Below are 26,123 nucleotides of genomic sequence, written 5' to 3'. Positions count from 1 at the left end.
CATAAAGATAATTATTCTATTCGTGTAACAAAGTAAGTAGAGTTATTGATCGCCATAATACGATTTACCGAACTAGTTCGTTAATTACTTCACAAACTGCATAATTAATTTTCTTCCCTCATTAAAATTACATTATTCAGAAACTTTGGAGTTTAGCCTTATGGCAAGCACAAATATTTTCGATCTCGATAATAATTATGCGCATTTATAAGTCGTATGGAATGGCTGTATCGGTTATCACGCATGACGCGACACTTTTTTTGACGTATATCGACGTAAACAAGTATAATTTTTTTTCACGAACGCCGCGACGCGACGACACATGCCGATAATTACAAGATATATACACACCGGGGATTCATAAGTTTTTAATAAATAAAGATACGTTCGTGCGTGTGTTAAAAAACATTTCTACCATAATGTTCTACAGTTTACGACTTCACGATAATGACACTTGTGAAGTTGTTTCTCCGAATTGTATGTACAATCAATTAATTATTAATATATGCAATATACAATGACACCAAATATATGTATATACATGTAATCAAAACAAAATGTTAAACAAAATTTTGATCGCAATTCTTTCTTATAAAAATAACCAGTTATATATAAATTATGTTTGGATTAATGTTTAAAATTATTTACTTACGTAATATAACGTAGTAAACTGTTATTGGTTTTTTTAGAGAGCTCTAATATACGATTGAAGCAAAGAGAATTTTGGAAATTTCCACACCAAAAGTGGGACATTACTTTTCACAAATATTTTGAAATATCTTCCAGATATCATTGTGAATCATATTGAGACATATGTGTAGTCACGATAATGCGTGCTGACAATGAGGCACTGTCATACAATTCGAGATCGTGAAAAGCTAAAGAAAGGTCTAGACGAGTCAGAGGCGCCCGGAAGTGATCTGTATCGCGGGTGCCCGTTTATAGGCGCCGACGAGGTAACGCACGTGTCGCCAAAGTAAATTAAGCGCGGCCGGATAAATTTGCGTTGGCAACCGCGTCTCTCGATGTTTGCATAGAGAGAATCAGCCTCTCGAGTTACGGATTTCTTTGTGTCCTTCGACCGGTAACTATGAAAATATGTTTATATAAAAATTTATTAAGTGCTGACAAGATATTGTTATAAATGAGCTTTCGTGATCTTCAAAATATTGATTTTGCTTTCAAATTCACCAGAATAACTTATCCGAGTTTGAACACGTTCAATCTCTCGGAGGTTATCAAGTGCCCGCTATCATCACGGATACGAGGTATGATATGAGGAATTGAAAACAAATTCGCATCGGTACTTCTGCAAAATGCGGACACATAGATTAACTGGTTAGCGACATTTACGATAGGTCGAAACTAGGGCATCTTTGGTGTCGATAATTATGAGAAAAGTATCTGTTCATGAGGAAAGATATCGGCAAATTCTGAAAATATCTTGCATTTAGTTTATCGAATATATACACTTTTACGCGCTGTATAAATGAGCTCTATACGTACTGGAGCTATCAAAGATTTGGGGTAACCAAAACAAGTCTAAAGAATAGATAGATTTGATTTAAAAGCTGTCTTTATCAGAGGTTTGCTGATTGGTTGGTGCCATTATTACATCATAGCTAAAAACTCAACTATATACTGTCAGGATATCAATAATTTTTACAATTTTTTAAGCTATGTTGTATATAATCACGTTTAAATAATTTTATAGAATTAACTAATAAATTAATAAAATGTAAAATCAGTAAAATAATATATAACAAAATCACTTTTACGCTAATTTTTAACATGTCAAATATCTTGGAAATTATGTTTTTAGCTAGGATAGTACTAATATAAAGAGACAGACTGGCCTGTACATGTGTCCTTCTCATGTGGTGCACAATGGGTTTGTTTGCTTTAACTTCAACTGTGTGTAGTGGTACCTTCTACACTTCCACACAGAACTCTCTGAAATTGAGTGCAAGATGTGCAATTAAAACGAGTTGATCGTAGCTGATGGCTCACTCCAGTATGTATAGAGCTCATTGCGCTATATAATATACCAATTTTTGAACAAAAAGATATTTATTTACTTTCGAAATCCGTGTTTAAAACACATCTTTTTCAATTATCTCTATTATTTCTCTTTAATTTTATCTTCATGATACCGGTATGATAAGAAGTACCGATGTTTTATGAGGAAAACATCGAGCGTCATTGATATATTCGCGCTATTTGATCAAATGAAAGAAACAAAGGAACAAATGAAAGGAACAAATGAAAGAAAAACGAGAAATTCTAAAGCTCAATTGTCCCACTAAATGAAATAAATATAAATAAGTCTTACTAATTTATAGTTACAACAGTTATTACAAGATTATGTCACTCACTTGACAATAATATAACATGAAAAAATGTGTAACTTAAATATTTAATTTATAATATATACCATAAAGATAGAATCTCGGAAAATTTGGTAAAAATATACATGTGAAAAATATCGGAAATATCTATATATATTTTTTTGTGCAAAAGACTAATCGATAATACGTCAATGGTCTAGTTTCCACCGAAGTCGTTAATTCGCACCTAGTGCGGTGTAGAGCCAAATTTAAGTCGATGGAAATGTGACTTGGAAACCAGTGGAAACAGTACCTACATTAAATCGAAGCAGGATTGGATTGAAGATTTCGGTAGAAACTAGGCTAGTATTATCGAAACACATTTCTTTTACATGCGATTTCTTGAATTTTGTCTCAAGGTAAATCAAGTTTTTTGTGTTCTTTTCTGAGCAAATTAATGAACGAAATACCGATTCGTTTCTTTCAATGCCATCCACTCGCAAATTGCGATTTCTGTAAGAGCACCCGCGAAAGACGTCATGCACGAAAGTAACGGTTCACCAGTGTGACTACTGCTTGAAACAATCTGTTCGCATCAGTCATGCAAAACAGCGGACCGTGAGCCGCAGTTACAATACCATTATGAGCGAGTGCGGCTGCAAAGCTGTCGTGTTTATGGCCATACGTTTCACTCTCAAGTGGGTAGTTTGTAGTACTCAACGAGTATATTAAAGTATAAATATATTCCGCGGCCTGTCGAGTTTAAAGCAAATATTGCCGAAAGCAAACGGTTTGTAATTTAATACTGTAATAAAGTCTGCGTATCTCGAAGCCTCTAAAGTGATCAATACAGGATTTTGTCTTGTAATCGTATTTTCAGCATAAATAAGAGCGGCGGAAGCAATGCGACAATTTTGTTATTCAATTATTTTAACGAACACAGAGTTCGTTTTCGCTCGTAGGCGGAAATATTTCTCTCTTCAACACGACTGTTTATCTCAGTTGTTTTCTCACTTGTTATTGATTCAGCTAAATAATAAAACAATAAAGTGAACGTATAATAACGTGCGAAAATGTATCAGTCTTCACATTCTTCATGCATTAGAGAAATCCAAAAATAACGCGATCGACCTTTTAACCTTTTAATTCTCCCAGAATATCTGCAAAAACTGATTACTTGGCAGGCCGAAAACGGCGATATGCATCACGTTCATATGACGCAGCGATCAGCTGACTGTCACATGGAGGCGACGAAAGTGCAAGCTGCATCCCCGATGGTGCAACGTGAGTCAGTGGCGACCGGTTTCTGCGGTGCCGTTGCGGCGTCGAATTCCATACACAGCGTCGTATTACGCCGTTTTTGTATCGTTCTAGCCACGTGCTGGACAACGATAATAGCCACGTGCTGGTCAATGATAATAATACTTTCTCGCGTGTCACGCGTCATTCCCTGATCGATCTCTTCATTAGTTCAGCACGACAGTTTGATGCAATTTGGCGGATATTACTCTTGTGGAACACGCACGCTCGAGCATCCTCGTGATTGGCAAGGCTTCCCAAAACACGCAACGTCGCGAGAAAAAAATCTGAATTGTTTTAAATTGATCTAGAAGCTATCTGATTTTTAATTTAATTTGTTAGTTTAATTAATTGCCGATTTAATCAATTAATTATCGATTTTTGAGAAATTGCGATGTTAGGAATAGTAATATTTTTAGATCAAAACAATTATCAAAAGCGATAGAGGAAACTATTAAAAAATGGCGAGATTTTTTTCCCCCCAGAAAACCTCTTTCAAATATCACTGTACGACAGGCCGTTGTCGTCGGCGAAGAGTAGACGGTCTTGCTCATGCACAAGCGATTTTTTTTCGGATTATAGCCGCGCTCTGCGTTGACCTCGATTTCGTTGGCACGCACATGGCGCGCTATCACATCAGCTGCCAAGCGCAACGATATCTCTGCGCACACCCGGTAGGCAGCATACATTCGATAGAACCTCTTTTCTGTTCGGATGATGAATTGCATATTGTCCAATTACACAGAATATATTCGTGGTAATTGTGATCGCTGTCAGAGCCCGTCGATTACGACGTTGGAGAACGACGAAAATATCTATAACAAACGTCTTTCTATTTGCACGCTCGTTTGTAGGAGATCATATGTAGGTGGGCGCCCAGACGTTCACAAGAAATATGTTCATAAACAACAGCTATTACAAACGTTGTATCTCGTGACAATTGTGCTCTTTTGTAAATAAATAAATAAATAAACATGAACTATATTCTATTTCTAGCAGCGTAAATCTATCGTACGCTCCGAAATTTCAAGATTAAGAAGTGGATTCCGAGATAATTATTATCTGTGTATTTTATCAACGATTTGATTTACTACACACTGACCAGGGTTAATCGCCAGTTTCATTAACGTCGTCAATTGTTCGTTTCACTTATCTTTTATCTAATTTTAGTATTGAAAAGTTCGATAAACCAAGATTAGATAAAACATTGAGATAAGAAGTTTATATTTTCGTAAACAGCGGGCACTTCTGGTTCCACTCAATGCCACTTACTTTTCACGACCGTGAATTCCTCGGGAATCGTAAACCTCGATTCAACAGGAATATATAAGGCCCCATTATCCTTTTACGTAAGCCGATACGCTAGAGCTGGTTCATTTCGCTGCTTGCGTTCGGGATAACGCAAGCCTTTCTCAAGCGAGCAATTTCGTCGTGTGAAAGGGTTAACCGACATCGAGGCAACCGGCCCTAAGTCGTGATCTCTCGCGTTCCGGGTGAGCTACGCGCATGCCGCGTCGATGAGTGGCTATGCAACGTGCCGCGAGCGGATAAGTATGCAAGTAAGCAGGTCGATGCACTCCACCCACACCTGGCCCGTGCGAAATAGCCGGTCTGTCCTTGACACGACGTGAACCGGCCGCTTCTCTATCTCGGATTAAAGCCCCGCTCGATTCGCTCGACAAACGAGACCGCTCCTCCGACTTGGGCTTCAACCGCTTAAAAAAAAAATATACAATTGAACGGTGAGTTAACACCCTATACGTAAGATCATGTTTTACGATTCGGTTATCGGTTGTACATACGCGGAAATAAAATTAACTGAAATTGCTCCGGTCACGCTCTTGACTTTTCTATAATTTTGCAGTCGACCATTTGTCACGATTGATTTTTGCCCGCCGACAGTACCGTCGCTTTTTGTATCCGTTCCGAATGTTTGGCAGTTCGCTATTGACCTATGCACACTGCAACCGTGCCAAGTCACAGAATGTTGGTGCACTGATATATCGATCGATGCGAACTCGTTAAATACATGATGCATTCAGGGCTGATTTAAAGCTATGGCAATCTTTTGACCGAGTCAACATATATAGACTACGATGAAGGCTCCTACTAAGGATTTCTACTTATTGTTAGATGACAATTTCGATATAAAAAATCTATAAAGTCTAAATAATTTACAAATATAAAATGTGTTCCGATTCGACTGATAGAATATATTGTTCTACTGAAAAGAAATCTTGAAGTGATATATATTTTTATAAAAAAACAAGTAGTACAGGGCAGAGTTTTACCTGCTCCAGAATTGAGATATGCCAGCGGAAATGCACAAATAACACAAGGGACATGGCATATTCAACCATTTTTTAAAGCAAAAAAATTGCAGATGTTAACGTGGACTATTGTCAACATGTCTGAAATGTCGAACCTGCAGCTTCCTATGGAAGAATTCGCGACAATGTTGCGAAATACTGGTTAAAATAAAAACTAGATAAAAATGATTTATAGATTTTCGACGAATTGTAATTTTACATTAAATCATTTTTTTTTTTAGCAACGGAAGTTGGTATGACAATTCAGCAGCCTCGTTTATTTGACGGATCTTCATCTATTAGACGATTTAAAGAAAATTACACAATACTTCATTGAGAATAAGAAGTTAAAATTAATAAATGAACGTGTGGTCGCCACGCGCGTTAAAAGTAAAACTTCTGAAGGCCAGGCTTTGCCATAACTTTTCTGAAATTAATACAAAAACAATACAACAGAATTAGTCACTCCAAGCTGCCCGCAACTCGAAAATGTAGTTACACGCAGTTCTCACGATATTCGTCTCGCTAGTGCCGTACGCCTGATCGAATTTTTATGACGCGTTTTTGAATCGCAAAATCGAACTTACTACTGTACCAAAAGAAGGAACCGCCAACCCCGTACACCTATTGGTCGAATTTTCGTTACACTTTTCGTGTCGCGAATCGAACTCACTACCGTGCCTAAAGAAGTTTCACTTCAAAAAAGAGAAATCCGTAACACGTTTACTGAAATACATACAATGTAATACATACAATGAAATACATACAAAGTATCCTTAAAATGAAAGAGGAAACAAAACTGCAATGGATGTTTCAATAGTTTTACGAATTAGGGGGTACCGAGATGCGTTGGATCGGCACTGGATGCATGCTATAACTTGCGCGGCGGACAGCTGCATCCCCGTCCTCTGGCATCCGTGAGATCGCATCAAACGGCGCACGTGCCCTCACGCACGGCCCACGCGCACGAGGCCGACGATGAGGGATCACCACGCGGCGCGGGAATGGGCGCGAAACTTGTTTACGCGACGAACCAACGTCGTGCATTCCGCGGCGCAAGTTGCAGTTATTCAGGGAGCCTTGACTCGTGTTGCCGCCGCGTAGGTGCATCTCACATGTGCAGGCGTGAAACCACGCCAACGGGGAGGAAGAGAGATGTTGCGGTTCGCGAACCGTAAATGGACCGGGGTTAATTGTAGATTACCGCGAACGCGCATAACGTGGGGCACAAGTGCACGAGGAGTATTTCTCGTGCTATCGAGATCTTCGTATCAGATCGCTCTACTAAATGTCTGTCGCGATCAATCCTCGACGTAGATGGAACAAGAAAATAAAAGATTGTCAGTAATAAATGCTCGACAATAAAGACATATGTGTTTTTTCTTTGAGAAATAAAGCGAGCTTTATCATATTCACCTTCTCGACGCAATTAATTTTTTATTCCCATATCCATAATTAAATATACGTAAATAGGAAAAACAGTTTTTAATTAATGTAATTTTGCTTCCTCATAGAGGAAACTTTGTTTTTGTGAAAAAAATTTTTTCGGATATCTTTGGCAAAGTGTTTAGAATGTTCTAAAACGTCGAGCAATCACTTCTGTACAAAATGCATGTAGCCTGAACTCTCAAAGTCAACATCGATTTGATATTGCGTCAATTGTAAAACCCCACTTGTGCTACTAACAATAAGCTGACCCTTTTTCAATTCATAAAAAGGTTAAATTTAAAATGGAAAAAGTGTGCAAATTGAAAACTTGCACATTGCTGCCTCATCATTGCAGATCGCTACCATTGCTCCTATTTTATTTCGCTCATAAAGTTTCCTCTATGAGGAAGCCAAATTAATAAATACTAATAATTATGCACCAAATAAAATACAATAAGCTTCCTCATAAGAGGAGCTTTGTGAGCGAAATAAAATAGGAGCAATAGTAGCGATGTAATGATGAGGAACCAATGTGCAAATTTCTAATTTGCACAGTTTTTTAATTTAATCCGTCTTTATACCGTCTCGCACGTTCAATCCACAATTATTCAAAATTCATCAGAAATGCTTTCTTCCTTTTGCATGGCGTTTCCTTCTTCTATTCAAGGGATTGATTACTATAATAAGAAAGGCAACCAATTAATTGTGGGCTGAGTACCAATATGAATCATAAATTAGTTGAGATCCCATGAATACACGTCGAAAAGTAATCTTCGAGCAAGACTTTAATATTCGGACGGAAATCATTTTGGAATTGTGCCCTACCGTAATTCTTTTTAATTTCAAATTTATTTTTTTAACTAAAAATGTTCGATATCTAATGATAATAAAAAAATCTTTTGGCTCTTACTACGTCTACTATATAGTTTCTTTCCTTTGTGGCATATTTCTCCTATCTTTAACAGATCTATTGTTAAAAAGTTGAGGTATGTGTATTGTTTAAGCCAGAGCATTGATATGAATCAATCAATGTTCAACGTTCTTGTTTCGCAAACACAGTAGGCCATTGTGCGAAATGTATGGAGATCTTGCGTTACTTCTCGCAAGGTCAACGGAATCGGCCACGGCCGAGGCTGATCGCTCGCTGGAATTTGTTCGAAAGCGGCGCGGGAGCGCGATAGAGCCAGTGTGCGCACCGTCGAGCGCTTTATCTGCCGCGTGGGAGGTCCGGATCAATGTAGTTTGCGATGGAACGCGAAAAAATAACGTCGTGGTAATCGCGGCCGCGGTGGTTTATGGGCCGAGCTATCTGCTAGCTAGGAATAATGGTGCGTGCGCGTTGGTCGGGGAGTGCGCGAGGTCAAGCGCGCGATGGTAGTCTTTTGTTCGTCCAGAGTATTCCAGAGTACCGCCGCCTGGACAAAGGAACGCGTAAAATATGCACCCTGCGAAGAAAGAAAAGAGGAGGTGCACGAGATGTTAGAATTTCTCACGCGCAGTAGATCTGAAAATCCGACTTATGCAGCCTAATTTTCAGGCGCGATCTCCTCTCATGATTATCTCGGTGAATATTTATGTGTAGAAAGCAAGAATTTAAAATTCCCATCTAATAACAAACATTGTTATGTATCCAATGAAGATTTCACATCCCGAGCACACAAACATTAATTTGCTCCCGCGATAGAATTTATCTGATTTTATTCGATAAAATGTTATAGCTATCTGAATAAAATGTCAATTTATATACGATAACTGGAACTTAATGAACGTGTAATAGTCTCATTTTCATTTTAAGATTACATTATAACCGCATGTCATGTACCGAATTAACATAACATTATTAATAACGACCTAGTTCACGTCGTCGCATGATATACGTCGTACGGTCCATCGCGCGGTTAGTATTGTTAGTAAGTGTTAGAACGTGTACATTTCGGTCAACCGGTACGCTTCACGAGCAATCTCGTGGATAGGAGACCTGTGATTTCCCCGGCACTCACGTACGGACAAGGTTAACCGGTCGATGAGCTCAGGAGTCAAGCTGGAAGCGATCGTCAGGTATCCACGTAGCGATTCGCTGTCACGCATGAGGGCTTTCTATTCCTTCGCGGCAATGAAACCGCCACGCGTGGAAATCCGGTTTCCGTCTTTCCGTCATTTACACCCGTGACTTTTTTTTTGCACACTCGGGACCTGCTCGATGGGGTTTGATAGATAAGTGTGTCTATACTGGGTGCGACCAAGCGCAAGGACACGCTTATGGCGGGGGGGGGGGGGGGGGGGGTCGAGCAGGAAAATCATTTCCCGGCAAAAGAATATCCCGATAAATGCACAAGTTGTACTCGCACACAGTTTTAAGATAAGTATGTTATGTATGTAAAATGCGAAGGAAGGTATAAATCAGCGGTTTTGCATAGAAAATCCACGCTGATCATACTCAAGTTGTCTACTTCACTATGTTCGCCACATCAAAGTTGCAACAGCAATGTGCCTTGCCTTTGGCATCCACCAGTCTCGCGAGAAAATCGCGATACCGTATGCCGCCAGCTTGTAATTAGTATTTTTCGCGCTTCACTATGCCTGGACAAACAGTTCTTGGGAGCCGTCGGATTCCCTTCTCGGCGATTCAGGACTTTTCTCGCCGCTCGATCGCAGGCGGTTTTCAGCATACTTTTCACGAAGACGTCTCTGGCGCATTGATGAATTTGCACATTCCTCGATGAGTGTTGCGGTAACGGTGTAGATAGATCGGCGCGTTTGGTAACGGTATCGGAATACTTCTTGACGTTTATTATCCATTAACGCGTTTATACTATTCGTACTCCCGAACACGCCCATGCACGAGTAATAGATATTCTATTGACGAATGCTATGTACTATGCTACGAGCGATGAATCTTAATTAACCACCGATGGATTTATATTTATCGCCGACGACGCGGCATTTCCGTGACGATAAATCGCGTCGGAGATTTTTCCGGGGCAAAAATCAATCGCTACGCATACCTAAACACGCGCTCGAGCGGCGAGTGATTAATTTACGCGGATCGCGACAATGTTGTTAACTCTTATTTCAACCATTGATAAAAACAGAGGAAGAAAAAGAGGGAGTCGAATCTCTTAGCCTACAGTTAAAGTGTGCGATAATTCCGAAAAGATTCTTCGGTACCCGAAAGCCATAAATATAAAAATATGAATATCAGAAATAGGATTATCGTTAATATCATAAATACATATGTAATGTTATTAATAAGATTCAAATGAATAAAAATTAACGTGAAGATAAAGAATGCGTTTACATGTTCAAGTAAAATGCAGCACTATTAATGCATTAATAATAGCGAAAATGCGCATGGAATAAAGGATGAGAATATATGAATAGCATTAACATTATACGGCTGACCGAAATGGTCGGTGTTGTGCGCACAAAAATTATATTTATCATCGTAGATCGCATCGCAGTCGTGACAAACAAGTGTCATCGTGACGTCAATAAAACTGACAAGTGCGTACGATTCGTCGACGCTTCGTTTTTATCTATGCCGATTGTCGTGGCGCGCACGGCTTTTGCAATAAAGGCGCAACGTCACAGCTCGATACATTTTAACGATCCCCCGATTTGTATGAGCCCGCAGTTAATCGCCGATTGATATCGGCTCTCATTGCCAACAATTCTCGATATCGCGTGCGAAAAACCATTCGTCAATTATATCGCGTCGACGTTGGTTCATTTTGCTTTCAAACGCATATGACGTATGTGGTTGTATTGTTGTGGTTCTCTATCAGGGTAGTTTGTTGAGGAAATCAATATGGATTTGCAATTGAATTAATTTTTTTTAACTTTTTTTTTCCGTTTCAAATATCGTTTAGGATTCTTTCAAAATAATACTATACGTATTTTTTCAGTAAAAATAATTTTACTTATATGTATATCGACATATTGTTTTAATAATAGAGATTCGAAATAGGATTAGAATACAATGCAAAGCGTGAGAATGCAATTATGTGCTATAAATTTTTATAAAATTTTAATATTCTTTGTATCTTGCCACGCTAAAAAGAATACAACCTTGAATATCTGAACACACGTGCGCGAGAGATCTTCCCTAGAAACAATTTACAGCAACCTTTTTGTGCAGGTTTACGATTTGTTTGCTTGTTTTTGTCATTATGGCTGAGAGCCAGCGATCTCGCATTTTCTAATACGAGTCTTAGTCAGACGCAGTCTCGCAGATTGTCCGTCTCTACTGCGTAATTAGAATACCTACAGCTACGACCGGTAGAGGAACGACGTAGGCCGAAATTGGATGCAACAATTGATTTTTTTTTTTACTGATAGAAGTTAATCACAAAATCTATTTAATATCACGCGCGAAAATAAATATATAATTTACAGGAATTAATATAGTTTATTAATAAAACAGCATATTAATAAAACGCTGCAAAAAAAATTCAGATAGTTATTAATGAGTAAGGAACGATATAATTTAAATTAACAATAAGACTCGAAGAGAAAGAGTGATAAGGACTCCAAATCGGCACTTGCCATGACACTCATTACACGCTATTGAGATCTCTGGCCTCGCCGGCATAAATTTCGTCGGCGTGTGCATCGGTGATAGCGTCGTTTATCGTCGTTAAAAGCGTACGCGTTTCCGCCATCGCGGGAAAAAACACTCGATAAGAAGGCGAACGGCGCTGATTTGCGATTTTCATTCGCGCTTTCCCTCCTCTCTCCGGCGCCGCGAAGTCGCTTCTCCTCGCAATTCGCCTACTTGCGTGCGATTCCATTCGCGCGCACGCGATTGCGCTCGCACTCGTATGCCCGGTAGTAGTGTTTTTCCATGCACGCAATAACGCGAGCGTGTGGAGACACTTTATTTCGCGCGCGCAAATGTGTTTACCCTCCAAAAATAGACGGTGCAGCTGTCGTTCGATGTTTTGTAGCCCGGAACTTTTATTGTCCCCATCTCTCCGATGGGAAAAAAACAGAGATAATTTATTACGCTGTATAATAAAATTTTTCTCGCGCGAGCGAGCGGTTGAGAGCAGAGAAAAAAAGAATATGTTAATAAGTAATAACAATCATGTAAAATAATTATGTATACATGTATAAAGTATAAAATAAACAAATTTAAAGTAATAGTATAGATTGTATTTAAATTGTATAGAAATTATATATATATATATATATATATATATATATATATATATATATCACGTTCTGGTGGACTGATTAATCACGTTAAAAATTTTAAGCCTCGTTCTGGAGTAAGATCCAAGTATTAAATTAAACAAAAATAGAGAAGATACGCCACGCGGCACCATCGCAATTCCGTTAAATCGCTCCTGACGTTTTTCGTCATAGCGCGGTACAATTGGCCTCGACAACGTGTTTTCCTTGCCACTATGTCGTCGTTAATCACGTCACTCGCCTGTATTATTTGTAATGTTTCGCGTGTGTATACCTTTTCTCGGAAAGCCTGATACCTAATCTCTCGGGAATTGATTCGCGACGCTGACACTTTTCTCTGTTTTACGATGACACTTCGCTGACTAAATCTTGACAGACTTCCCTTGCCACCGTGACATCGCCAATTACATCATTTGGCTATATCATTTCGCAATGTTCCTCGCGTGTCGGAGGTCTTCCTCCTGCTGTTTGTTTGAGATAGATACGCAACCGTTCTATCTCGAATCGTTCTTACGACAATTTCAAACGTAACGGCAGCATGATACTTAGAAATTTAATTTAAAAAATATTATTTGTTACGAATTAAAGTTGTCCAGCGTGGAGTAAGTGAATTAAAACCTTTTCTCTTCGTTATAGCATTTGCGAAAATCGTTTTGCTGTAACAGGATATCTATAAGCGATATTTCGCATCGCTTCTGCGAATGATGATAGCAAATATTGTCTTATTGCGCAAACACGTTTCAAGAAATAATAACAGAGAAATTGACGTAAGAACAAACACAGACTATACAAACATCAATCGAGACTAAATAATACGTCAATCATTGAAATTGCTTGGAAATTAACATTTACCCATGAAATATTTTTATGTCACTGTCACGTTGGATATAATTACGCGGAGGGTCAAATTAGAATTTTATAGCAATTACTCAGTCGGGAAGATTGCTTGGAAACCGATATTTGTAGGCAAAACATTTAGAATTTGATTGGTTGTGCGCTAAATTACGCAAAACGTTCCAATTAACGGAAAATTTCTCGCGTGCGAGAGAAAGAGGCTTGGAATGCCGAATGGCAAAGTCACGCCGATTACAAGTCTGGAATGGTTTTTATGCGCACAAGTCTCGACGCACAAGCATGACACTGTACACCCGCAGCTCATAACTTTTATGCACACGCGAAGTCGCGTGCACGGTCGCGTGCTGGCATCGCCATTTCGTGCGGTGCTGTTAAAATATTCGTCTACTTATCAGCACCCGTCATCTGGGATAGCGGGCTCCACATCCGCCCATGCAAAACGTTCATTTTGCCACCTGAAGCGGGTTTCGACCCCGCCGAGAGCGCTTATCTCAACCGGTAATCAGCATGGAATTAACGTTACAATGTTATCATATGACGCAACAAACTAGGCTTGTGATGTACACGCTTGAGATCAGGGGTTACGGTTAAACTTACATATATACGAATATTGGTAATATATGGTGAATTGTTACATTTGTGTGCCGCGAATATGTCTTAATATTCTTTACTTTTTTAACAATGCATGGACACCGTTTTTGGAGCACTCGCCCGGACACCCTGGAACTTTTAAGTCCAAAGGGTTTTTGAAAGCGTTTCTGTGTTATATACAAAAAATCTATAAAAATTCATGTATCATCTGTAAGGTTTCAAAAAGTGATTTCTATACTTACATAGGCCGAAACTGTTGACACTTTTTTTTTTAAGCGCGCTGAAGCTATATCCATAGGAATCATAAATGAAAAATCGACTGTACCTTAAAAGACCCACGGTGTCCGCGCAGCGTTAAATCTTTTAACGGAGCGCACTACTAATACACGATTGCTAAATTTGAAATATGACGGTACATACCTGCTGTGTTAGAGAGTTTTATTGCGAAACCACAAAGAACAAAAGCTAAATAAAATACTGTCGTATTATTTTCACATTTTCCTTATCTTGCATTTTATATTATTTCAACCCGCATCTCCTTCATTCGCTCGTATTCCATGTGGGCCAAGGATAAACCGAAACGAGATATTAAACTCATTTTGAAGAAAGTTTTATAGGTTCAATTGGCAGCAAACGTCATCTCTTTTGTTATGATAATGTAATCGGAGCAAAGCTCAAAGGCATAATCGACGGCGGAAGAGGAACCGCGGAGCACGTGTCGTTGCAACTGTATGTGAGCGATTTTATTACATTAAGACGGTATGCACTGCGAAGACCTTGGAACTAAAACAACAAATATTGCTCTTTTCTGCTCTCGTATTAACGGAAGAATTTTCGGATATCTTGATCGAATCACATGTTGAGATGTGGGACTATCTGCTTCACAAATTTCATGATTTACATAATTGAAAAATTGATCCTAATTGAACGGTTCACGCTTCAACTCGCGTATTACATTCAAGATGTAAGTCCGTGCGTTTACTAGTGAAATAAATATATGAAATGTGGGAGATGCCGTTCTCAGAAATTTTTTACATTTTGACGCATTTATACGCTAAACCACGCTAAAGCCATTCCAACAATGGCAATGCAAAAAAAAGTACTTATGCGATATCTATTCCTCGTCGGCAATTTTTGCGTCTCATTCATAACCAGAATCAGCATTGCGTAAAGACTTTTATGGAAAAGATTCTGAATGACAGTGACGAAAGTCAAAGCGTTCACGCAAAGTTCAACCGATTTACGTTTGATAATGTCTTATTCATGCGTGATAACGGGGGGCGTAAGGTCGGATTGCACTTCGACGCCACTGCAGTGTATCTAAATTGCGAGCGTTTCGTCATTCGCTCGGTCGTCTTGTCTTCTTTGCGTCGTTCGCCTCGAGATGCTAGTGCGTGATATTTTGCGTCGCTTTCTGCATAATTCAGTCGGTGCGACGTATAAACGGGGTTAAAATTTCGTCAGCATCCGTTTTCGAGAGCCGAATTATAGCGTCGCGTGAAATTTAGGAGAACGATGTATAGGAAGACAAAAATATTCTATTTAATTGTATATGCGTAGGAATTGCGCCTGAAAAACATCTAGTTCGTTCATTTTCCACCAGAAAATACTGGTTGAATGTACCAGAATCTAGTTGAATTAATAGGAATTCTGGTTGCATAACTGAAATTCTGATTGCATTAATTAAAATCATATCACAATTTTCCTCATCGAAATTTTCCTAATTTTGTGATTTATAAATATGTCGTGCAACGACGAAAGGCAGAAATTTGAGGTACGCCATGCGAAGACAAGAGGAAATATTTTCACCCTTCGCCGTACAAACTGCGCAGATTTATCGGTGGAACTGACAAACGCGTCGCTGTCGGTCTCTCTGGAGCCGCTTTGGACAGATGATGTGTCGGATAGCGTCGCGACGACATTTGTACACATTTTACTCGTCGGAGTTGATGGACGAGAGGCGACGACTGCGTCGTCATGGATTCCACGCACGGTCTTTTTTAAGCGAAACTTGCACATGTTTGGCTATCTGTGAATTGATCCTTGCATAAAGTTACGAGACTTACAGCTACTTCTTTAAAAACTGGTTTTATATTTTATTAAAAGCAAATAATATGTATATTGAAAAATAAAGCTATATATTATACTTTAAATATCATAAGTATAGTACAATCAAATGCAATAGGCTATTAATAAAATTAAAATTTAAAATCAGACATTTACATATATGTTTCGTGTTAACATTGATATTTATGGATGTAATCCACATAATTTTAACATTTATATTTTTTGTACCACGAGAAAAAAATATATAGTATGTTATTTTACTCTTTAAATAAATCAATGATCAAGAATCAAGAATCAATCACTGATGCTTCTTATATGCAAGTTTCGGTCCACGCCTCGCGTCGTCTATCGGCTTCGCAGTAAAGAAATACGTCGGCGCGCTCAAATGGCGTGACGAAATTCGCCGTGCCCAATTCAGCCCCGACGAAACGCGATGGTTGTTTTATACCTTCCGAAGATACGACCGGAGTTCAGACGTCGCGGCGGCATCCGGGCGCCGACGAGTCTGGACTTTTCAAGCGTATAACGGCCCCTGCCCTCTCTTACCCCTTTGCTGCCGCCCATTTAGCTTTTCAGACGTAATCCCCAAGTTGATATAGACCGCACGCAAGGATCCGTAACTTTGGCACATTCGATGTTGCACCAGCGGCGAAGCGACACGCAAAATTTCACTGGGTCGATAATACCTACTTAAATTACACGTAGAGCCGTAACGACTCAATTCGTCTCAATATAGCTCACAAAGAGTATGTTTTGAGTAAACGAACTTGTAAATGTTCTATTTTGCATCAATAAAAATTTGTTAAAATAAAATTGGTTACATTTGAACTCAAATAAAAAGTCGCATAAATAATAGTCTAATTTAGTAACTATAATGCAATAAAACATGTGATTTCTATCGTCATTTTTCCAAAATACAAAATGCTGTCGACGATGAAAAAAAGCTTGATATCCGATTTTGAGACTGAATTATGTGGTTGACTTCTAAATGAACTTATTCATGACCGGTTGTCGCTTTTCTATAGACAATCTTATATACAAAACGAGTCACGCTTCATTTATGCTTAGCGAACTCTAATCTTTTCAGGTCGAATGCGCTTAAATCACGAGTCATCGTGCACATCGGCGCCGTAGACACTCTGCCAAAGAGACCCCGCCGGCGTCTCTTCCCATCGCTTAGCTTCGTAGAAACCGGAAGTCCCTTCGATCCGCCTCTCTCGCACCGTGCGGCGCACTATCGCGCGCGACCGAAAAAAGGCGCCTTTTCGATCGCCGCGAGAACCAGCCGCGGGGAGATAAGATCGGCCGGTACCGGCCGCTGCTTGAACACGTCCGTTACCTTCGTAATTCCTCGCAACCCTATCGCCCTACGCCACCTCCCTTGATAACGACGCGATATCGCTCACGGGTACTAACAGTGCGTGATAAATATGAATGCGTTGTTGCGCCACAATTTCTTGTCGCGTGAGACTGACTAGAGCGACGAAAATGATCTTAGATCTAAATCGGGGGTACCTAGGAATCAACAAAGAAAGCATAAGTATATCCAAGAAGAGTTGCTCCCTGACATAGACAAGACGTAGGCGGATATGTATCTACGACTTTCACGTATTTAATCCGGGCCTTAATCTCTCCCAGGTTAAATTGCAGAACTGACCTTACCGCGTGTTCACACCGGATACGATAAAGGGGTCATACGTATATACGAGAGGAAACGGGAGTCATTTTTCTTTTTTCTTCTCTCATCAGACACTTTGTAAAATACAATGCATTCACGGTTCTGGATTGTGTGTCGTCAGAATTATTTTCTGAACGGAATGTCATTGTGTGTGGCACCGGCACTTTCTAGACGCAATGTCGAGCGCGAATGTTATTTATGTGCCGGCTGATTCAGGAAAATACGGCGTCACTTGGCGATCAGATACCCGAGACAATCTGAGAGAAATTTATTTATTTGCTTACGCGTATTTTTATTAGCCTTTCAACATTGTTTGTCATGAATTCTTGATGCAGACGGAACAAACACGTTTCAAATGGTAAGAAATTGTTGATGGTGGAAGAATACATAATCAATTGAAAAAGTCTCGCCAAGTTATGTGTATATATATATATATATATATACTAGCTGGTTACCCGGGCTTCGCCCCGGAGGACATGTGTAATAATACACGCAAATAATCTCGCTCAATAGTCTCTCTCTCTCTCTCTCTCTCTCTCTCCCCCTCTCCCTCTCCGAGATTCGGTCAATTATTTCGCGTAAGAATTAAAAAAATTAGAAAAACCGGTTTCCAGAAAATCGGTAACGAAAAACTATACACTCTATAGCACTCCCCGGAAAATTTTACCCCTATTTTATATGGTTCTAATACAAATTCGGTCCAATAGTTTTTAAGTTAAAAACGTTCAAACATACACCACCCGTAAGAATTAGAAAAATAAAAAAAAACGTTATTAACTTAAAAACTATTGGACCGAATTTATATTAAAACCATATAAAATAGGGGTAGAATTTTCCGGCGAATGCTATAGAGTGTATAGTTTTTCGTTATCTATTTTTTGGAAACTCATTTAAAAATTCTTTTTAATTCTTACAAGTGTAGTGTATGTTTGAACGTTTTTAACTTAAAAACTATTGGACCGAATTTGTATTAAAACTATATAAAATAGGGGTAGAATTTTCCGGGGAGTGCTATAGAGTGTATAGTTTTTCGTTATCTATTTTCTGAAAACCGATTTTTTTAATTCTTTTACCCGTAAGAATTAGAAAAATTAAAAAAATCGGTTTTCAGAAAATCGGTAACGAAAAACTACACACTCTATAGCACTCCCCGGAAAATTCTAGCCCTATTTCATGTACTTGTGGTAAAAATTCGGTCCAATAGTTTTCACGTTATTAACGTTCAAACATACACCACCCGTAAGGATTTTATATAATAGTATAGATATATATATATATATAGGTATATATAATATATACCTGACGTGATACCTGAGACACCACTTTATCTGGTCAAGCTGTTTTTCATTGATTCTTATTTTTTATTATGAAATTTATCGAAAATACGCATAAATTTATGAACGAGGAATATTGATTTGTTTTCAAATAACATCGCAATTATAGCTGCACAAACGCTACAAGGAAATAATGTTCAAAGAGAAAAAGAGAGATTAAAAGAGAGAACGAGTTTGAGTTTTAATTGCTACTTATTGTGTTTTCCATTGGTGTTTTTCAACCTCTCTAGCATTATTAACTTGGTATAATGCGATCATTTCTAAATCGTTTTATTACCTCACGGACCGATCGCGGTCGTAACTCGTGACTAAATTAATTCATTTCTAACGAGCAATCTTAATAGAGCGCGCCGATGTCTGTTGCAGGATGAGAAGGTCACGATGCTGAGACCCGGATCCGTATTGGGCCTGCTGGCCCTCGTGGCCGTGTTGAAGATCGCGGACTCGAATCGCTGTCTGACAATGCTGGAAGGTAAATCGCCGCTCATTATCGTCGGCCCGATCGTTGCGGCTCAATTACGGCGCATTTGTCAGGTCCGAAGACGCGATATCATTGCCGCACCATCGGAGAAACGGCGCCACGTGGAATAACCCGCTAATTGCCGAGATGGTCAGACGCGGCTTAAACATTAATTGAATCGCTCTCACGATTCATCCGTGCATGATCACTCAGTCGATGAGTAATTAGGTATATCGAGCCTCGCGGCGTATAATTAGAAGCTGAATACATTCCGTATGCGTTAATGCCGCGTAGTTTATTCACTTATTATCGAGCGCTTAAACATAGTATGTCATCCCGCGGATTGGCAACGGCCGGAAACGTTCTTGCCCCGGCTACATGTTTTTCTCAGATGTTTACATTGTACGGTATGGACGGCAGACCGACCTTGTATTTCTACATATGTATTTACTACATATGCATTTCTACAAATGCATTTCTACATACGCAGCGATTTCTCATCTCGCTTATTTTCCAGCTCTCAAGCATAATCTTGTAATTTTTATTGTATCTCGAGCGGGTCGCGTAAAATTTCTTTTTTTTTTCGGAGTTATTGATTTTTTGCGATTTGAATATGGACGGCAGAGCGACCTTGTATTTCTACGTATGTATTTCTACAAATGCGTTTCTACATACGCAGCGATTTTCCTAGTATAGAGCTTTCAAGTATAGAGTTCCTCTAAAATAAGAGTCGCGACATCTTGAGTTTCGGAAAAATAAGAGAGAAAGAGAAAGCGATATACAAGTGATATACATTCATATCGCTTTCTCTTTCTCTTTTATATCTCTTTCTGTTTCTCGTGCTTTTGCCGAAAATGCGAACCAATCAAAAGTTGCTGCTTATACGTGTCGCGACTCTTATTAGAGGGACTTTATTTCAAGTATAATCTTGTAATTTTTATTGTATCCCGATCGAATCGCGTAAAATTATTTTTTTTCGGAGTTATTGATTTTTTACGATTATTTTAATACAAAATATTTTAATTAATTTTTCACAGAGGTAAATCCAAAGAGAGTGATCCATCACGAGGGTCAATTCTTGAATATTACCTTCGAGGTGTCGAGAAGACTGACACACAGGTTGGTGTCAGAGGTCATGAAGATCTTTCTGACCGAAGTATTGGGCTATACCGGAGTCGATATTGTCAAGAAGAATGACCACTTCAATGCGTCCGAAGTTTTCGAGAGACTGTCCGAAAGGCCAACATATTCCGAGTACAAAATGTAAGACGGCCGGATAAATTGTAGACGCTGTGTAATAGTATATTTGAATCTACAGAGCTCCTTGAATATCTCGCGGCTTTTCTTTTTCGATTCTTCTGGATTGTAACAAATATCATGTGTAAGATTGCAACAATTTTTTGACCATTTGTTTTTCAATAAGTTTGTAAATAGACGCACTGGTTCTTTTTATGATATTTGCATAAAGCGAATTAAATATACGATCGATATGTATACTCAATTCATAAGAATACCATGTCACACTATGTCTACGGCTGTCCGATTAAATTAATCGAGAACACCTATCGCAAATACGCTCTTCTTTGTTGAGCGATTATATTCTACCTCGATAACAGTACTTTCTCCGGCAAATATTCAGAATGTATTTATTGACAACAATCAAGTTTCTCGTGCGCCGCTTCTCAATCATTTAATAGTATATATTTTTATACAAGCTTCAAACAGCTTATGTCCTTTTCAGAGCACAAGGTATTGCAAACGTTGCATATGTATTAAATTCTTTTTGAATTGTCTGTAAATACAATCTTCGATGTCGTTTCGAGATCTGTCGACTATCGATTGACAATATTTTTCTTTAATGGTATAAATATGTTAAATAAAATATACAGTTAATTAACATATGGCAACACATTTGGCAATCATAAGAAGATGGGGAAGTATCAATTTTCAAATTCAATGTCTTCTTTTTGCTGCGCTAAGCGGCCATGATTACACATGTTATAAATTATCGATGATTCTGCGATATATTTAATATCTCTTTTATTTTTTTGAAAGCGTCAAAAGGTTAAGCCACTAACGAATTCATATCACCATCAAACCCCGTTGGAGAAATGTACGCGGATTTAAATCGAGCGATTAACATTCCCGTCTCAATCACAGATTTCCAGAAACCATGGTGAACATGGAAGTGTGGATTCCGCCGCAGCAGGACACGTCGCCGCTGCTGAGCAAATACGACGTGAAGGAATGCGGCTCGATAGCGCCACCGGGTCACTTCGGCTGGTTCGTTCCGACAGAATTGGCCAGGCCCGATGACAGTTGGCTGGTCTTCACCAGGCTGGAGACTGCTAGCAGGTTCGCCATCGACGGGGTGAACCTGCAGATGGTCAAAAATCACATGAAAAATGAGAATATGACGGAGTACTACTGCCACGAGGCCTTTTGCCAGGACGGGATGTACATCCCGGAACGATGTCGCGACCGAGGCCAGCAAAGGCCGCCGAATTGCGCGCTGCTGCTAGCCGCATACCCTGACGAAACTCGTTTCGTAAAAGAACATATCGATCAGATGAAGCTCTACGTCAAGGTGGCATGGGTGGGTCCGAATCTCGGCTATCTAACCCGTAAGTTGCTTGGAACATACGAGCACACACTCCACGCACGGAACTCATCGGCTTTCATCGAGAACAGGTATTGATTTGAAGAGTATGTCTGTATATGTCATTATTTTTGAAACATCGATCGATACGAGTACTATAAGAAACGAGGTGTTATAAAGTTTTACAACAAAGTTTCTTCCAGATCACTGGTGATCCTGCACTATACACCCAGTAGAGTGAACCCGAGTGAAAGATATTTTACAACGATCGAATTTCCACGTTGCGAAAGTTATTTTGGAACGAAAGAAGGTTCGATCGGTTGCGCGTACGAGTCGAAGAGACTGACGAAGCTGGTGTGGAGTAGGTTGGAAACAATCGCAAAGATCGCCTTCCAGGCGATAACTCGTGCCAAGTTTAATGGACAGATGTACGAGAATTTGATCTACCGTCATTCTCATAATTTATCGGACGAACAAGTCGCATGCGATTGGTTGAAAGATAATCTGAACTATACCCTAGCAGAATGGAAGCCCAATAACGACGACAAGAACACCCTCTTCGTGGGTGGTATATTTCCTATGAGCGGTAACTCCTACATGGCCAAGTCAATTGTGATTGCTGCTAAGATGGCGAAAGAAATCATCAACATTAACAATACCCTGCTGAGAGATTATAACTTGACTCTGTTAGCCAGTGACGGCCAGTGCAAGTCGGACATGGTGATGAAGTCCTTTATCGACTATATCATACATAATTATTATCAGAAGTTGGTTGGCGTGTTGGGGCCGGCTTGCTCGGAAACCGTGGAGCCATTGGTCGGTGTGTCGAAACATTACAGGACGGTGATCATCAGCTACAGCGCCGAAGGATCCAGCTTCGACGATCGCACCAAGTATCCGTATTTCTTCAGGACCATTGGCGAGAACAAGCAGTACAAACATGTCTATGTGCAGCTCTTGCAGAGGCTAGGTTGGCATCGAGTGGCTTCACTGACGGAGGATGGACAAAAGTACACCGAGTATATATCGTATATGCAGGACATGCTCAGGGACAATAGCATTGATTTCGTGGCGAACGTCAAGTTTCCGAGGGAGCGAGAAGCTGACATGATGACGAAAGTAAGTTTAATTTTGTGAGAATTAATCATTTGTATTGCATAAAAGGAAATGGAAATAATAAAATATTATTAAAAATTAAAAATTAAAATATTTATAAATTATATAATTTTTAGGCGAGCAGAAACAGTGTGAAATAATAAATATTTTAAATATAATAGTTATGCGAAAGTAGGTAATATCTAAATCGTAATAATTAATTTTACGATATTAATTTTCAGTATTTGCAAGATTTGAAAGAAAAAAGAGCAAAAATTATTATCGCAGACGTATACGGCGAGGTAGCTCGTCAAGTCATGTGCGAAGCATATAAACTGGAGATGACAGCTGTCCAGGTAATAATTATAAATTTTACCATTTTGTCCATTTTTTTCAAATAAATCGTTACATAAAATTAAAGATAAATTCAGCAATTTTAGCGTTTTAATTAATTCGTACTTTAAAGGGTTACGTCTGGTTCCTTCCGCTTTGGCTCCGGTCGCAATGGTACGATACCGATTACTATAATGAAAAAGGCGAGCAGGTAGCCTGCACCACGAGCGAAATGATGAAGGCCATAAACGGACATCTCGGTCTGTCGCACGCGTACTTCGCTCGGGACGACGATATAATGCAGGAGGGAATCACTGTACGCGAGTGGCGTGAACGTTACGAGAACATCTGCCGAGCGCAGAATCAGCAACCCTCTAACTACGCCGGTTACGCCTACGACGCCATGTGGACTTACGCTTATGCCATAGATCGGCTTATCCATGAGAACCAGAGTTATGTGTTCGATCTTCATAGCGACCATACGGTCAATCGCCTCACGCATATTATCAGCGAAACCGATTTTTATGGGGTTAGTGGAGCAAGTTTATCGATTAACTTATTAAGTAACGACATAAAAATATATATAGAAATATATGGTCTATCATAATCGAGGATTTTTCTGCAAATTTTCGCTAAAAGATAGCTCGATATTACGTCGAAAAATTCTTTTGAAATATCTTGCGATCACTATATGTATAAACAAAATTGCGATAGTCAAATGTGTTTCTATTTTTTCAGGTATCCGGAAGAATAAAGTTTCTGGGTGGACCATCGAGATACTCTGTTATCAATATTGTCCAGTTCATCGATAATGAAACGCATATTGTTGGTAACTTTTATCCGAATATCTCGGAAGCCAAGCACGAAGTAATGGGCGGCGTTTTGGACTTGAATATTTCGTCTTTCGTTTGGTTATCGGAGTCGATGCCTGATGACGGTTCTGAGCCTCCGTCGAGATGTGTCCTAGGAGGATTGGCGGAACTGCTCGATGTTTCTTGCGAAGTAGCGATTGTAATCGCTAATATTATAGGCTTTGGCCTCCTCGGAGCAGTTTTGATCGTCAGCTTTATCATCATTAAACGAAAGTATGTTTATATTATAATCTCACCAGGGCCGGACTGGAGCCTTCAAAAAGACGCAGGTTTTGAATGTTCAGAGAACGCAAAATATTTTGACAAACTCAAAAAAATTAACCTATTTATCAACAAAGAAAAATTCATGGGATAAGTAAATTTTATTTCACAAAATTGGAAACTGAAAACAATCTAATATTTTACACAGATAAAAGTCGTTTCATTTCTTGACTCTGTTCACAGAGTCGATTGATAATAATCATATCATTGTCAAGTGCCACAAGCTTGTCTCTCTCACATTGCATTATAAGAAATGCTTCCAAATTGTCATTTGTTAAATTAGAGCGCAACCTTGTTTTTATAAGTTTAAGCTTCGAAAAAACTCGTTCACATAACTTACTTGGGTTAGAGGTATTGTAAGCAGATATTTATAAACTTTATGCAGCTCTGTGTACAAAAAACAGTACATGTTGTAGTCATAAATCACTTTATACACACATTTTATGCACACCTTTCAAGGTTCTTGCATTTGACATGTCTTTATTATTTTATTTTCTTCAGCTTCTTCTGATACGTCACTTTTTGAATCCATGTCCATATCCTTAGTACATATATTCATCTCTCAACGTTGAGGACATCTGAAGCCAATTTTGTACAAAAGATTGTAGCTCTTCAGTTAGTTTGTCTCTGTCAATATTAGGCACTAAATCACATATTTTGTTCAAGGCATTTGCTGGCAAACCTTGTTTAAGCTCAGGAAACCTCCGTGGATCAAAACATGCAAGATCTAGGTATACGTTCTTCTGATCAGCAAATCTGGTCTTCATATTCTGGTTAAGCTTGCCAATAACAACATAGAAAACTTTTATTCGGAATCTATCCTCTTCGGAGAAGTTTGTTTCATCTTCTGCCAACTCACCAGACATTTTCTTGATCTTTCTTACTCTCTTACGTGGCAACTCTGAGTCAATGCAAAGGCTTTCCACTTCTAGAGAAGGATTTTCTTCTATCTTTTTATCTAACTTTTTTGACATAATAGATACAAACCTTTTTGATGCATTAACCTCGATGCATTAACACTCGATCAAATTGGTCCCTGGCATCCCTTAATCCATTCTGTGCAGCGGAAACAAGCCTCCAAGCCTGGACATAGTCCAGATTCTTAGTCTGAAAGAAGTGTTGTGATTTTGAATATTAACCCTTACAAAAATATTTCATCGCTTTTACACCTCATATAGATCGTTTTTAGCCCGTTTTATCATTTTTATGTCCGTTTCTTGCACTCTCAAGCACGCAGACTACTGCGAAAGAACATGATGAGTATACGCAAGTATGCGTATGAGTATTTTTGAGTAGATTGTCCGTTTTTAATACTCGTTTTTCAATCGATGAGTGACAACACGTTAATACGTTCCTTTTTTACTCACAAGGATGAGGACGAAGTAGGTTGTCCGTTTTCAATACTCATTTTTCAGTTGATGA

At 39.1% G+C, this 26,123-nt stretch overlaps 1 protein-coding gene across 1 annotated transcript in view; it reads left to right on the top strand.

Moving 5' to 3' along the window:
• LOC112456084 overlaps nucleotides 1-26,123 on the top strand; it is a 34,307-nt gene that overhangs the window by 5,873 nt on the left and 2,311 nt on the right. The window contains exons 2-8 of the mRNA XM_025018388.1: nucleotides 19,448-19,553; nucleotides 20,579-20,804; nucleotides 21,702-22,232; nucleotides 22,344-23,259; nucleotides 23,478-23,591; nucleotides 23,702-24,097; nucleotides 24,307-24,653. Of these exons, the coding sequence (XP_024874156.1) occupies nucleotides 19,463-19,553; nucleotides 20,579-20,804; nucleotides 21,702-22,232; nucleotides 22,344-23,259; nucleotides 23,478-23,591; nucleotides 23,702-24,097; nucleotides 24,307-24,653 (2,621 nt within the window). The 5' untranslated portion in view covers nucleotides 19,448-19,462. The remainder of the gene's footprint in view (nucleotides 1-19,447; nucleotides 19,554-20,578; nucleotides 20,805-21,701; nucleotides 22,233-22,343; nucleotides 23,260-23,477; nucleotides 23,592-23,701; nucleotides 24,098-24,306; nucleotides 24,654-26,123) is intronic.

The sequence above is a fragment of the Temnothorax curvispinosus genome, unplaced genomic scaffold, assembly GCF_003070985.1.
Source record: "Temnothorax curvispinosus isolate PA1 unplaced genomic scaffold, ASM307098v1 QBEX01006646.1, whole genome shotgun sequence".
In the NCBI taxonomy this organism is placed as follows: Eukaryota; Metazoa; Arthropoda; class Insecta; order Hymenoptera; family Formicidae; genus Temnothorax; species Temnothorax curvispinosus.
Note: the sequence above shows the minus strand (reverse complement) of the source record. Positions and strands in the feature narration are given on the sequence as shown.